Source organism: Setaria italica, chromosome II (assembly GCF_000263155.2).
Source record: "Setaria italica strain Yugu1 chromosome II, Setaria_italica_v2.0, whole genome shotgun sequence".
Classification (NCBI taxonomy): Eukaryota; Viridiplantae; Streptophyta; class Magnoliopsida; order Poales; family Poaceae; genus Setaria; species Setaria italica.
This window is the reverse complement of record NC_028451.1, coordinates 31347452-31362878: the sequence shown is the minus strand read 5'-3', so window position 1 is coordinate 31362878 and position 15427 is coordinate 31347452. Positions and strand designations below refer to the sequence as shown.

Sequence of the window (15427 nt, the reverse complement as noted above, 5' to 3'; positions counted from 1 at the left end):
GATGCACGCTAGACATATTTATAAGAATAATTACTTCAGTTTTATAAAGGCTAAAAATGAATAGCTTTATTTTTTGGGCTTTGGACCCATATATTTTAGGTGGGATGTGGATCTCGACAGATAGGAATGACCACCCTCCAAGACGCATATATGGGCGTATGGCTTTCATCGAATTTGGGCACTCCATATAATTCTATTGGAATTACGAGATCTAGTATGAAATTTTGCCTACTCACCCTAATTTGAGTATCCATGCATGGTCACTTAGGATGTCTCGACAACTTGAGATGTACAGTCGCAGAGAGAGAAGTGTGGGATAGGCAGAGAGTGGGGAGACGCAGGGGTCGAGACAACCGGAGGGGTAGAGACGCAGAGAGAGAAGTGTGGGATACGCAGAGAGAGGAGAAGTGTGGGAGACACAGAGGAGAAGTATGGGAGACACGAGGATAAGGTACCGCGTGATCCCTAAAGGTCTCGCTTTAATACGGAATGGAACCCTCACCCGGTACTAATCGGGTCACGAGGGGCATTTCGGGAACTATCCATTAGGCCCAGTACTAATGCTCACATTAGTACCGGGTCCAATTGCAACCGGTATTAGAGTGCTGGACGAAAGGCCATATTTTCGTTTTTTTACTCTCATGGAATGCAGGAAATTTTCTGGTACTTAAAATTGTCATGTAGGCACAAATCTTCAACTAAATTTATCTTCCTATGAAACTTACAGCTCTTGACCTGCTGGACAATCATAACGTGCAAGTTATCATAGGCCCACAAAAATCTTCGCAAGCTTCTTTTGTATCAGATCTTGGGAATAAGACTCAGGTCCCTGTCATATCCTTCACAGCAACAAGCCCGTCCATTTCCTCTGGCAGTCTTCCATACTTTGTCCGTGCAACATTGAATGACTCTGCACAAGTGAATACCATTGCCTCCTTAATCAAAGCCTATGGGTGGAGACAGGTTGTGCCTATTTACGAAGATACTGAGTATGGTAAAGGTATCATTCCATATCTCATTGATGCCCTCCAAGAAATTGATGTCCGCATTCCCTATCGGAGCGTGATCCCTCTGTCAGCATCGAGTGAACAAATCACTCTGGAACTCTATAAGTTGATGACAATGCAAACTAGGGTCTTCCTTGTACATATGTCATCTGCTTTGGCCTCAAAACTCTTCACAAAGGCGAAAGAGGTTGGTATGATGAATAAAGGATTTGTATGGATCATGACAGATGGCATAACCAATATCATAGACTCGCTGAACCCGTCAGTCGTGGAAGCAATGAATGGTGCCTTGGGCATCAAGTTTTATGTTCCTAAATCAGAGGAACTTGACAACTTCACTGTAAAATGGAACAGAAAATTCCAAATAGACAATCCAAATGATCCTCCATTGAAACTAAGCATATTTGGACTGTGGGGCTATGATACTATATGGGCAGTAGCGCAAGCAGTTGAAAAGGTTTGGATTAACAATAGGACATCATTCCAAAAACCAGCAGTTCCCAGAATCTCAACAAGCATGGACATCCTGGGAGCTTCAGCGTATGGACCAGAGCTCTTAAAGACCATTTTGCAAAACAAATTTAGAGGTTTAAGTGGCTACTTTGACCTTTCAGACAAGCAGCTGCAAGTCTCCACATTTCAAATAATAAATGTTATTGGTAAGGAATGGAGGGAAATTGGGTTCTGGACAACAGAAAATGGAATTCCACAGCAGTTAAACCATGGCAAAACAGATTATCGAAATCTGTCAATTTCTCATCCAAACAGTGTGATTTGGCCAGGAAAATCAACAGAGATACCCAAAGGGTGGGAAATTCCAGTAAGTGGGAAAAAACTTCAAGTTGGAGTGCACAGAAGTATGTATCCAGAATTTATGACAAATGAAAAGAATCCTATCACAGGGATAACTAAAGCAAGTGGCTTTTCAGTTGATATTTTTGAAGAGGCAGTGAAAAGACTTCCCTATGCATTACCTTATGAGTATGTGGCCTTCGACGATAATAATGACTCAGGGCGTTCAGGCTATAATGATTTTGTGTACCAAGTTTATCTCAAGGTAAAAAGAACATAGGATTTCAGGATTCAGTTTCCAGTTTTTAGATAAAGACCAAGTTATAAGCTACAACATTTGCTACTTGGGACTTGGGAGACGACATGTTAAACAAGACCTGTACATAGTTCTTGATTTCTCCATATTTTGATACTTTGTTTTAGTAAACGGTCAACAACATATTTCGCACTTGTTCTGACAATTTTGCTTTTAGGAATTATTTTAATGCAGAAAAAAACTGCATTGTCATAGGATGCTTGCACATATTTTATTACATAGATTGAACAAACATTTCCATTGTCCTAAACACAGATCAAAAGTCCTGTCTACTGATCATAGAAGAGAAGAATATACATTATAAACCAGGTCTTTTAGCATGCCTAGGTAACGGAGAATAAGCTATTTTTCACCTAATCTCTCTTTGGTGCTGTTTCAGAAATATGACATAGCTATTGGGGACATAACAATCAGTTCTAACCGAACTTCCTATGTCGACTTCACTGTACCATACACAGAATCGGGAGTGGCAATGGTTGTTCCATACAAAAACAGCAGCAATAAAAACACATTGGTCCTCTTGAAGCCACTATCAAGTGAACTGTGGATCAAAAGCAGTCTTTTAGTTATCTACACAGGGGTTGTTGTTTGGTTATTGGAGTTTCTAGGCAACAAGACAAAGGCCAATCGGACAATTGCTGGCAAGCTTGGAATTACAGCATTCTTCTCTCTGTTTGGAGACAGTTGAGTACAATTATCAAAAATATCTTTATTCTTTTTCAAGAGAAAAGGTTTGCATAAAATATAATATAACACAAAGTATTAAGCCGAACAATCTGCTTGAAGAATAATTTTGCAATCTTGGTGAAACTAAGCAAGCTACATAGATGACAGGAAACACATGCATCTGTTTGTTTGTGGTTTATCTTCAACCGCACATAGGTATTGCATCTTTTAGATGAGCATACAACCAATATAGGGAAGAAACCTTAGTTCAATTCCCTGCAATCCAACATGCTTAAAAATTAAAATATGCAAGAAACGTTCATAGTTCGATAGAATGTGCAGCGACAACTTAGTAAATCAGATTTGTTCCAGCTGTTGAACCTAGGAGTGCATAAAACAAAGGGCAAGGAACTATATTGCACAGATCCAAACTTGAGATGACATGAGCTGCTACGAAAATATCTTGTTAATTTTCGAGCATCTCAATTTCAAGTTTCACTTTGTAATTGCAATTACTTCCAAACAGAATTTGGAGCCAGTAGTTTCCAACCCACTAGTGGCTGAATCTGAGAAGCAGCTATCACTGTTGTAATGATTTGTCATTAACGTGGAAATTGGAGTGTGCTACAATTATTTTATTTTAATCGCGCCCGTCAGGATTCGAACTCGAGACCTCTGGCCTTGATACCATATTGAGTTGCATGCACCAACCAGTTCAACCCAAAAGCTTAAGCTAATGGGAAGAGGTGGGAAATTCACGTATGCTCCAACAGATAGACTATTAGTAAGAAAATAAATGAAGAAAAGCAACAGCCATGCAAGCCACTGAATGAGAGCATAAAGTCCTACGCTAAAGGTTGGGACAAGATTATTTCAGGTCTTCCATGTTCATAAGATGGAACAAATATTCCTAGTTTTCCATGAAGCAATCAGCATTTTCTTCCCTTAGCATTGTTGCTACTTTATTTGGAATTCATTGAAATATTTGATTTACTGCAGTTTTTTATTTCAAGAAACCCTTCAAGTCTTGGACCTACAAAACTAACAATAGTACTAAAAAAACACACCATCCAATACAGATTAAGTTTGATTTATATTCTGTAGTTCCTGAATATTTCTCTTGATATCACTGAAAATGACTAGAATTCCTCATCGAACTTTTCAGAGGACAGAGTGGAACGCGTCCTATCTCGGATAGTTTTGATTGTATGGGTATTTTGCTTCCTTTTTCTTGGGACATCTTACACTGCAAACTTGACAACGCTTCTAACTATACAACAGCTAAGTACAAATGTAACTGATTTCAATGCACTCCAGAAAAGTGGGGAACATGTAGGCTACCGTACTGGCAGCTATGTCGGGAATCTACTAGAACAGCTCGGTTTTGATAAATCAAAGATCAAGCCCTATAATAGCCGAGAAGCAATCGAAATTGCACTCTCCGTGGGAAGCAAAAATGGTGGTATTGCTGCCTATGTGCATGAAGTCCCATACATCAAAGTATTTCTAGCAGAGCACAGCCAGGAGTACACTATGGTTGGACCACATTACAAGACAGCAGGTTTTGGATTTGTAAGTAATACTGACCACTTGGAAGCATAAATTGTTGATAAAAGCTTTAACACTTTTATTGATTGCTCATGTAATTATCACATGCTCTTTTATGATATCTTAAAAGAGAGTCAATTATTGATCATCACAGATCAATAGTTTTTTTTTCTGTGCTGCTAGAATATATTTCCAGTTCAATTTAATTAAACTGTTCTTTTCTTTTTAATGTGTATTTGCAATGCAAATTTTCTGAGTACATTCATGTAGCCAACAGTGAAGGGCACATGTTTTCTAAAAGACACTAACAAGCAAGGAACCAACTCATAAGTTAGCATAGTCAAAATTATGGAGGCAGCTTAAACAGACCAATTTTGAGAAGATTAAAAAAAAAACTAAGAAGAAACAAGGGCAAAGGAGCTAAAAAGATAAAGTTGATGTATATTGGACATCAACTAATGAACCAAATAAAAATCAATGATGACTTCTGTCTCCTAATTAAATAGGATAATTATTATTTATCATGATGATAAATCACCTAAAGTTACTGTTATGCCACTTGGTTTTCTTAGGTCTTACCAAGTCATATACTCCCTCCAAGTCACGAACAAGCGACATTTAGGGCATCCACACGGTCTCCAAAACATAACTTTGACCACTAATTTTTATTATAATATAATTGTAACACATAGGAAAAGCATACTATTCTGATATTAGTTTCAGATACAAATCTACACATATTTTTTTAAAATATCAAAAGTCTACGTATAAAGAGTAATTTGTAATCGAAGTTTGAAACGGATGACTTCAGATAACCCAAAAGTGACTGGAGGGAGTATGTGCCACATTGATTCAACTTTACCTTGCATTGCATCAGGGGATTAAATTCTCTACAGCAGCCTATAATAGGAAAATCTCTGGATCTCAAGCATATCAGCTAACAAAACATCTATAATTCTTATGCAGGCATTACCTAAAGGATCTCCTCTACTTGGAGACATCTCAAAGGCAATTCTTGACATAGTAGAGGGGGATACTATTATTCAAATTAGGAATAAATGGCGTGTATCTCAAGACAAATACAGCAACATTGTCCCTGCATCTGTTCCTGATCCACTCACCACTGATAAGTTTATGGCTCCATTCCTGCTTTCTGCAGTTGTCTCAACTTCTTCCCTTTTGATAGCTGTCATCATTTACTTGCATGAAAAGAAGAACAAGCGAATGACCAGTATGCAAGGTGATCAAAATAAAGATGGAGTAGAAGTAAAATACAAAACACAAGATGGAAACAAAAGAGGCATAGTCGAAGAAAATGAACAGCTTGAAGCAGGCAGAGATCAAAATGATCAGAAACAAGAGGAAACAGGTTCAGCTGCCATTTATAGGAGCGAAAAAATTCTTCATTCAAGAGTGGTACCCATATAAAGTTCAGCTTGTTACTAGCTCAGCTGAACTGCATTGCTTCACAATGCCAGAAAAAGGAAGCTCAAGCAAAAAAGTGACATGGTAAAACTGGGTTTAGAACTTTTTTTAATTTCCTATATTAGGAATTTGGAACTTTGGAATGGCTCTGCTTTGTTTGTGGCTTATGAATAATACTGCTATAAGAAAGTGAGGGTTCCAATTTCTCCCTACTTGTTTACATGTACTCTATCGCATGATCTTTTGTGCTAATTTTTGCTACAGGGCCTTAGTTTAAGGTAGAAACCCCTAAAATACTCCATCCATTTTGGTCCTTAGATTGCAGCGTTCCTACGATATGGAAAATGGACTCCGGCCAACAGCCACACCAGCCACGACCTCATATAGCTTGTCATATACGGATAATACCCCTTTACCATGCTGATATCCCTGAAAGGGCATGCCCGCAGCTAATATAATATTCTCACATCCTCAGCACCACCCTCATACCAGTGTCATCTGGTACTCTGGTAGGTCCGGACTCCAGCAAGAGAGGTGGACCACAGTTGGAGTCGAGGTTGGTTACATCGCACTGTCCGACTTTGGAATTTGAGGATGAAAATGGACTCTCACAATAGTTTTTTATGGGGTGATAACCTCATAAGTCATATCTTCTAAGTCTACATCCCTCAGTCTACACAGGCATTCTAGCAAACACCTCGCCTGCACACTAAACTCTCAGGCCCTCCACATTCCCAACCAAAACCCCATGCTCACTGTGAATTCAACCACACGATGATGCTCCACATCGGATCAGGTAATCTCACCACTCGCGCGCAGAGTAAACGGCAACTTGGACAGACACAGATCAAATTTCGCCGATCGAGTAGGTCTTGCGTTGTACCTTTTCCGCCGCGCGCTGCCGCAGCAGCTACCGGATGCGTACTGCGTCACGTTCCACGGGATGGTCGTCGCGGTGGCGCCGCAGCCGCCAGGCCGCCGGGCGCGAACGCCAAGGTAGAGAGGAGACCGAACCACAAGCTCCGAAAGTTTTTGCTAAGTGGAAGGCACATACATTTTCGCCCCTCAACGGCCCATAAACCGAATTATGATTTTTTTTTTAAGATGTTCTGCGAAGGGAGGGAAACGTACGGTTACTGCAAGCCTGCGAGGGATATTCCGCCAATTCAAGCGGAGATGTTTCAAATGGCTATATATGGATCTGTAATTTTTTATTTGGACATATATTTTTAAACACTAAAATAAAAAAATGTAGAAATTAAAAAGGAAAAGGGTAGCAGTACTGACAATTGACAAACACAAAGAAAGAAGTTCTGGGTTACAACATGTTTCATCCCCTTTTTTTTTCTGAGAGCATGGTCCAGTATTTGACTCGAAATAAACAAACTTGCCTGCTTACTTCATCTCCTTTGACCTTCGCACCGATCCTTGCCTCGAAATTGCACCTTACACCAACTAACAAGAGAGAAAACTGAATTTATAGTGGCCAGGTCACGCTGTAGGTGGAGGACCTCTTCGCCAAGGTGAAATGGCACCTATCGCTGCGATCGCAAAAGTAAATACTCCCTCCGAAGCTCCGCTCATACATGATGTCTAGGACAACCAGTTTAACTTTATATTTTTGAACTAATTAACTTGTTATAAACGTTACTGTATATTTAAGGATGGAGGTAGTAAGTATCAAATGGCAGTCAAAACAGCATACACCATTTAATTTTGCTCAGTCAAGTTAACCATCACAATTTGCCAACAGAAACTGCGTGGACTAGAAGCAACTGACTTTGAGAAGGAAAATTGGTGGTGAGACCCAGCCAAACTGAAGGCATGCCAATGAATGTCAACTGCTGCATTCCTTTTAATGTGATCAACTATCAATAATCAGTTGATTAGTAAAAGCGTAACGACAAATACATGTCCAGGATATGACAACTTGCAATAAAGAAAAAATCAAGAGGTTGTCAAATTGATGACAACAAAGTTTTCAATATCTAGGTCATCATCATCATTCAATATTCAAGTGATTGGTAAGCTCGAAGCAACACTGTACTGGACAAACTAAACAAGCTCATGGTGCTGGCAGAAACACCTCGGGAAGAGACTACTAAAACAGTCTATATAACTGATACGGGGTTGCAAGTAGATTCTGCAAACCTGGCAGCTCCCCAGATGGAGATAGCAACCAGAGTCATCCTGCTCCTCTTGCTATCAGCTGGCATTGGTGTAGCACAAAATGCTTCTGGAGGAGGAGCACATGAGGTCCATGTTGGAGTTATCCTTGACTTGGGGTCCTTGGTCGGCAAAATAGCAATTACCAGCATTTCATTGGCTCTAGAGGACTTCTATGCTGCCCACCAGAACTATAGCACAAAGCTTGTTCTCCACATCAGGGATTCCACGAGTGATGATGTCCAGGCTGCAGCTCAAGGTAGATGTTCTAAAACCTTGCGGTGTGCCAATTCCATTTACCTGTTACTTTTGTGCTGCTGAATTAAAAGTTGCACGCACCATTGCCCAACTGTGCTTTGTGCACAATCCTTTTATTTAAAGCATAAATCGATACAAATTCATTCAGCATGACTAAGTGGCCATGGGAGAGCAAACATGCAAAGAAGCTGCCAGAATGAGGCATGACCAGAGTGTTTGCATTGCAATATAAACTTGATGTAAAAGGAGCAATATGCATAAAGAAAAAGAAAACATGAAGAATCTTGGCCATTCCATGTGGGGACAAGCAACCTTCATTAGTGAAAATGAATGGTTCTCAACAAATAGATCAGGAAGGTTTCGCAAAAAAAAAAAAGATCAGGACATGTCATAACTAGTTGTTCCTAATAAGATGTATAAGACAAAGTTCCTATTAGATCTTTACCATTGGGATTGCATCTGGACAAATTTCCTGCAGTTTGTCAGAACTGGCCAATGATGTATGATGAAAAAGGAACGGTTAGAATATTGCTAGATGTTATTCTAATATGATATACTTGAAGTAATTAAGAACAAAGCTAGAATTAGATAAAATAGTATTATTAACCAGTGTACTCATTACATTATGGTGGAATTGGAGAAGCAGAGAGCGAGAGAGAAATAGGCAGGAGAAGATTGTTTCATTCCTTGATTACTGCAATGAGTACACTGACTTGGTTTGTATGGTTACCAGACAGTGCAATTCTCCCTAGTAATTGGTACCAATCAATCTAACAAGATGAGTGATTCTCTTAACAAAAGGTGACTAATCCCTATCAATCCGGCAGATAGCCACCCCGTGGTGTGTTCGTGGCACCGCTGGTGCCTTTCCTTTTGCGGTTCGGTGGGGAATAGTGCCTACCCCACGTAGCAACCAGTTATACCTAGCAAAAAAAGAACAAGTTCCAAAAAAATTGTAGAAAATAGACAAACTGTGAATACCTCCTGATTGTGCAAGTAGCGGCTATCAAAACTGTTTTGATTGTTTGGACTAGGGACAAAATTCATCTGTGTTATGATTGTGTTTCACTTGTGGCATGCATCCTTGCAACATGGATTATCATGTTCCTAATCAAAGATTCAGCTCCAATTATTTGAAGGGTTTTATTGTGCAAATTACTATATTTTCATAATCTCATTGATAATGATGATCTTCTACCAAAGTTTATCTTTGTGCTATTTTACAGCTCTTGACTTGCTGGAAAATTACAAAGTAGAAACTATCATTGGTCCTGAGAAATCTTCACAAGCTATATTTATCTCAGACCTCGGAACTAAAAGTCATGTTCCAATCATCTCGTTCACTGCAACAAGCCCAACTCTATCCCCTAGCAGTCTTCCATATTTTGTCCGAGCAACACTAAATGACTCAGCACAAGTGAGCTGCATTGCCTCAACTATCAAGGCATATGGATGGAGAAAGGCGGTGCCTATCTATGAAGACACTGAATATGGCAGAGGTATCATACCATACCTTATCGATGTCCTCCAAGAAGATAGTGTGCATGTTCCTTACCGCAGTGTGATTCCTCAGTCAGCAACTAGTGAACAAATTACCAAAGAACTATACAAGTTAATGACAATGCAAACAAGGGTCTATATTGTGCACATGTCCTCGGCGTTGGCCTCCACCCTCTTCATAAAGGCAAAAGAAGTAGGAATGATGAAAAAAGGATATGTATGGATCATAACCGGTGGAGTAACCAATCTCATAGATTCTCTGCATCCTTCTGTCGTGGAATCAATGAACGGTGCCTTGGGTATCCACTTTTATGTTCCCAAATCAACAGAACTGAACAACTTCACTACAAGGTGGAATATTAGGTACCAAATTGACAACCCGACTGATCCACTGCCGAAATTGAACATATTTGGACTCTGGAACTATGATACAATCTGGGCAGTAGCACAAGCTGCGGAAAAGGTTGGACTTGCCAATGCCACATTTCGAAAACCAGTATCCAAACAAAAATCAACAGACTTGGAAGCCTTGGAAACATCTAGTAATGGTCCAGAACTCTTGAAGGAAATCTTGCAGAGTAAATTTATAGGTTTGAGTGGCAGGTTTGACCTTTCAGATAGGCAGCTTGCTGTTTCAACATTTCAAATAATAAATATAATTGGGAGAGGATGGAGAGAAATTGGATTTTGGAAAGCACAAAATGGACTTTCACGGAGATTAAATCAATCACAATCAACAACAAACTTACTGCCAGATCTTAATCCTGTGATCTGGCCAGGAGAATCCATAGACATACCTCGAGGCTTTGAGGTTCCTGCAAGTGGGAAGAAACTTCGAGTTGGTGTACGCTCAAGTGGATATCAACAATTTATAAAGGTTGAGAAGGATCAATTCACAGGTGCAACTAAAGCAACTGGGCTTTCAGTGGATGTATTTGAAGAGGCAGTAAAGATACTTCCATATGCAGTGCCTTATGAATATGTATTATTTGGTTCTCCAGAGGATACAAGTAGTGGAAGCTATGATGATTTTGTCTATCAAGTTCATCTTAAGGTACAAATAAGTCTAGGACCAAATACAACCTACTTGAATTTCTTTAGTAAGTAGTAAACTGTAAATCATTGGAGCCTTGAAGCACCAGCCAAACTAGCACATAGTTTTTCATGTACACTGATTTCATTCTATACTTTTTTTGGTTAATCATAACAGAGAAATTGGCATGCTATACAATTCTCCAGGGTAAAATTACATTAGTTGCATAACACCGGTTGCATGATCCTAGACTATCGAGTATAGAACTCAATGGAAATGCAAGAAGCTATCACAAAAAAAATATTTTCTTTATGAGAAGAACATATACTGCCATTGTTTATTGAGTGATAGTATGACACTAATTTATTATTTTTAATAAAAAGACATTAACCCAGCATTCTGTTCTAACTAGTCAACTACATGTTTGCCTTGCAGGTATACGATATAGTAATTGGAGATATAACAATCAGGTATAACCGAACTTTCTATGCTGACTTTACTGTGCCATACACAGAATCAGGGATAGCAATGGTGGTTCCTGTGAAAGACAGTGTAAAAAAGAACACATGGATTTTCTTGAAGCCACTAACACCTGGCATGTGGCTAGGGAGCATTGTGTTCTTTATCTACACTGGTGTAGTGGTATTATCATTGGAGTTTCTAGGCAACAACAAGCATGTCCGTGGAACAATTCCCAGACAGCTGGGAATTATGATATTTTTCCCCCTATTTGAAGAGAGTTGAGTACACTTACCACATTAGTTTTTTTACTTCATAATTATCATGAAATGCAACATTTAGTATAAATCTAAGAAATATACATGGGATGTTCATAATGTAACTAAGAGTACTCCACATTGGTGGTTACTGGTTAGCAAACAGATATTGGGTCTATCTTACTCAAACTAGGAAAATCAAAACAATAAAAAATTACAGATTGCAATCAGATACGAAGAAAGATCATGCACATGTAGGCAAATTTGTGTTATATGTTAACCCTGACGCAATGCAATTATGCTAATAAGTCTCTTCTAACTGCAATTATTTACTACTAAGTTTTCTTGCAAAACATGTTATAACAAGAATTATTTATCCAAAATCACCAGGTTTTCACAAAGCCTAATATCCAAAAAATTCACAAAAAATTATTGACCTACTATCTTATATGGAAATTTGAGTATCAACTAACTGCAATCTAGTAGCAAGATTACTACATATTTGGAGCTTATGTTATTTTGCCTTTTTTATGTTCCAAACATGGATCTAAATGAATTTTCACAACATATTGAAATTCTTTGTAACATATTTGTGAGATCTGGATCCTGGAGTAAGGAAGCATGTAGTTAGTGGTGACTTATTATGCAGTTAGGGTACACTATCCTTAGTAATTAGCCTGATGTGGTAGATAAGGGACTAAGGTAGCAAGGGGAGGAAGCACTCCCTCATGAAGGAGGCTCTGAGTAACCTAATTAAGTGGATTGAGTTTGTTCTTTGCTTGCCTAACCTAGGACTCATCGGCTGCCTTTATACACCAGGCACCTACTAATAAATTTTATCCAAATAACTAATCAATCCTATTTGCTAGCAAAACTACTAACAAACTTTATCCGTAAGCTGCTGCTGCCAAACTGGTGGCCATAGTGTGTAGTAGCATTAGTTACTTAGTACTATTTTTGCTAAGTACATAAAATATACTCCCTCCGTTTCAAATTATAGGTCGTTTTGGCTTTCCTAGGTTCATAGGTGTTTGTATGCATCTAAATGTAGTGTATGTCAAGATGCATAAAAACACCTATGAACCTAGAAAAGCCAAAACGACCTATAATTTGGGATGGAGGGAGTATGTGACAATTTCTAATCTGCTAAATGGCGCTGTAGTACATGCTGAGAGTCAGCACAGCAAAAGTACAACATGAAACTGACAGTGGACAAAACTTTTTTAGCCACAAGCCTACAACTAGTAAATGATTGACGTATATGATCTGCTTTATCATAAAGGTGGGAAATGTTATTCAAATTTAGGTTTAAAATGGCTCCCACAAAAAGAAAAACGATGGCTAATATATGTTGGATAACTTTGTACTATCTGTAGCAAGTAATACTCCGTATACAGCAAGCAAAAGAGAGAGCAAGCATGATGGTTGTCCCACACTATACCAAGGAATATTCACACCAGTGAACAGTCCTGTAATTACAAAATGTTAACAAAAAAATTGCTATGATCTGTATATTGCAGATATAAAATACGTTAACTAATTTATCATAGTTGCTGCAGAAGAGATTGTGGAACGCCTTTTATCTCGGATAGTGATGATTGTATGGCTGTGTTTTCTTCTGGTAGTTACATCAAGTTACACAGCAAACTTGACATCAATGTTGACTGTACAACAGCTTCAACCTACTGTAAATGATATCCAAGAACTACTAAAACGTGGAGAAATTGTAGGATACCATCGTGGCTCATATGTCAAGGGACTTCTGGAAGAACTCGGTTTTGATAGATCCAAGATCAAGCCCTATGATACCCCTGATGATTTTCATAATGCACTTTCAAGAGGAAGCAGCAATGGTGGTATTGCTGCCCTCTTGCATGAAGTTCCATACATTAAATTGTTCCTTGCAAACCACTGCAAAGGTTACACTATGGTTGGACCAATTTATAAGGCTGCAGGTTTTGGATATGTAAGTTGAATTGCATCTAATATGCTTCTTTTGCACTACATTTCTAGAGATACTATGAATGAGTTCATCAGTTGGTTTATTTGAAAGAAAAAGAAAAAGAAAAAAATACATAGCATTCATGTGAAATACAACATCATGTAGTTCTTCTCTTGGACTTTTATGGCCTGTCAAATTCTTGTCCCTTATCAAAATGTCTAGTCTCTAGATATAAGCAAATATGAAGTGTTATTGAACCATAATTGCATAAGATAAGACATGAACCACCATTGTCATAGTTGCCAAGAATAGCATTCATGTGAAAGACAGCATCCTATAGTTCTTCTCTTGGCCTTTCATGGCCCATTAAATTCTTGTGCCTTATCAAAACATCTAGAGTTGACACAAGCAAAAATGAAGTATTATTTAACCATTGCATAAGAGAAGACATGAACCACCATTGTCATTGTTGCATATGAGTTATTAAAATGGCTATGTTCTTTGTCCAGGCACTTGCAAAGGGAAATCCTCTACTTGGTGACATCTCAAAGGCAATGCTCAATGTAACAGGGGGAGATACTATGGTTCAAATTGAGAAAAAATGGATGGGATACCAAAATGACTGCCAGAATGTGGGTCCTGTCACAGGTTCAAGCAGCCTCACCTTTGCCAACTTTAGGGGACTATTCATCCTAACTGGAGCTGCTTCAACTTCTTCTCTTTTTATAGCATTGATAATTTATGCCTACAAGAAGCAGCATAGGTCAACAAAACTCATGCAAAATGATAACAAGCAAGTAGGAAAAAACAGAACAGATGAAGAAAATAATGAGCCTCAAGAAGGAAATCAAGGAGTAGTAACTGAGGAATGTGTCCAGTTTAGTGGAGATGGGGAAGAAAACCAACGGCTGCATGAGCAAACTGGTTCAGAACAGGTGTATGACAGAAATCCAAACACAAGCACAGCTGCTTGCGATGGTTCGGCTGCCATTCGCAGGGGTCAACCAAGCACTGTTTTGCAAGCAGAATCCACGTGAAGTTGAGCTTATTTTATCTACTAGCTTGCAATGATCTGAGTCCCAAAAGCCAATGAACTCACCAAATCCTAGGAGTCAAGAGGTTTTTTGTTAACAGCCTGTCAAGAGCTGATTACCCAACTTGCAAGTGAATAAAGTTGCATTTTCATGGTTTGGACTGTTAGTCAGGAGTCCATTGTGACACTTGAAATAATCTCCAGATAACAACTTGAAATTTGCCTATGCAGAAACTGACCTGATCGAAAGTTACTATGGTACCAAACCGCACCCACTACTTTTTAGAGAAGCCACATCCCATAATACATATAAAACACACACACACGAGCAAGAAATAGAATCATCTGGTTGGCATTCCGTCGAACACCTGCACTGCATCAACTCAGCCAACAGCACAACACTCTATCCGCACCAATCCATCAACATCTCGAGCTCTTAACCCCAACGCACGTACGTTACGGAATCACGTGCTAGTTGCTACGCAGACGAAGCGAATCATGAGCACCCGGAGGACGGCTGCCAGCGCCACGGGAGTTTCAGGTTCACTAGGCAAACCAAGCGAGCAGGCGGCCAGCCGGTCAGGGAAGCAGAAGCAACTGCAGCTGCAGCCGGCCACCGATCGAGCTTGTGGTTCGAGGGAGTAGCAAGAGGGCACTCACGATTCTTCGGTCGTCTGCCGCGCGTGGCGGGGTTTGGTCGAGGTACCCAGCGGGGCTGCGGTGGCGGGGGGCAGCCGGGCAGGAGATCCAAGAAGACGTCAGTCTTGAGGCGCGCGCGAAGAGGACGAGGAGAATTCTGTCGCGGTGTCGCCCACTGGTCAGACACTGCAAGTTATAAGAAACACTTGAGCATTATCACAATTTCACAAATACTTGCATACCGGCATACCGCATCCACTAGCCTCATGTTACTGTATAGCATTCAACTCTCGAAATGCAAACAATGTCACCATTTTTAATCGGCTCAAACTTCAGAATGGAGCAGGCACAGAGAAGAATGGCCTGCAAGAACAACAGAATGGAGC

The 15427-nt window shown here is 39.5% G+C and overlaps 2 protein-coding genes and 2 long non-coding RNA genes across 4 annotated transcripts in view; 2 read left to right on the top strand and 2 right to left on the bottom strand.

Annotated features, from left to right (window-relative positions):
* LOC101778207 (glutamate receptor 2.8) overlaps positions 1-5966 on the top strand; it is a 7383-nt gene extending 1417 nt beyond the window's left edge. The window contains exons 2-5 of the mRNA XM_004959408.2: positions 728-2064; positions 2495-2798; positions 3947-4353; positions 5296-5966. Of these exons, the coding sequence (XP_004959465.1) occupies positions 728-2064; positions 2495-2798; positions 3947-4353; positions 5296-5757 (2510 nt within the window). The 3' untranslated portion in view covers positions 5758-5966. The remainder of the gene's footprint in view (positions 1-727; positions 2065-2494; positions 2799-3946; positions 4354-5295) is intronic.
* LOC105913694 lies at positions 5177-6872 on the bottom strand. The gene is made up of 2 exons (XR_001163284.2): positions 6638-6872; positions 5177-5528 (listed from the first exon to the last, which is right to left on the bottom strand). It is a non-coding gene; the product is annotated as an uncharacterized LOC105913694 (long non-coding RNA).
* Positions 6873-7784: 912 nt separating this feature from the next.
* LOC101777800 (glutamate receptor 2.8) lies at positions 7785-14569 on the top strand. Its single transcript, XM_022824029.1, has 5 exons — positions 7785-8179; positions 9405-10732; positions 11147-11450; positions 12987-13393; positions 13879-14569. Exons 1-5 carry the CDS (start codon positions 7822-7824, stop codon positions 14404-14406), a joined length of 2925 nt encoding a protein of 974 aa, XP_022679764.1. The 5' UTR covers positions 7785-7821; the 3' UTR covers positions 14407-14569.
* LOC111256270 lies at positions 10297-15335 on the bottom strand. Its single transcript, XR_002676289.1, has 3 exons — positions 15063-15335; positions 14034-14114; positions 10297-10493 (listed from the first exon to the last, which is right to left on the bottom strand). It is a non-coding gene; the product is annotated as an uncharacterized LOC111256270 (long non-coding RNA).
* Between the last annotated feature and the right edge of the window lie 92 nt (positions 15336-15427).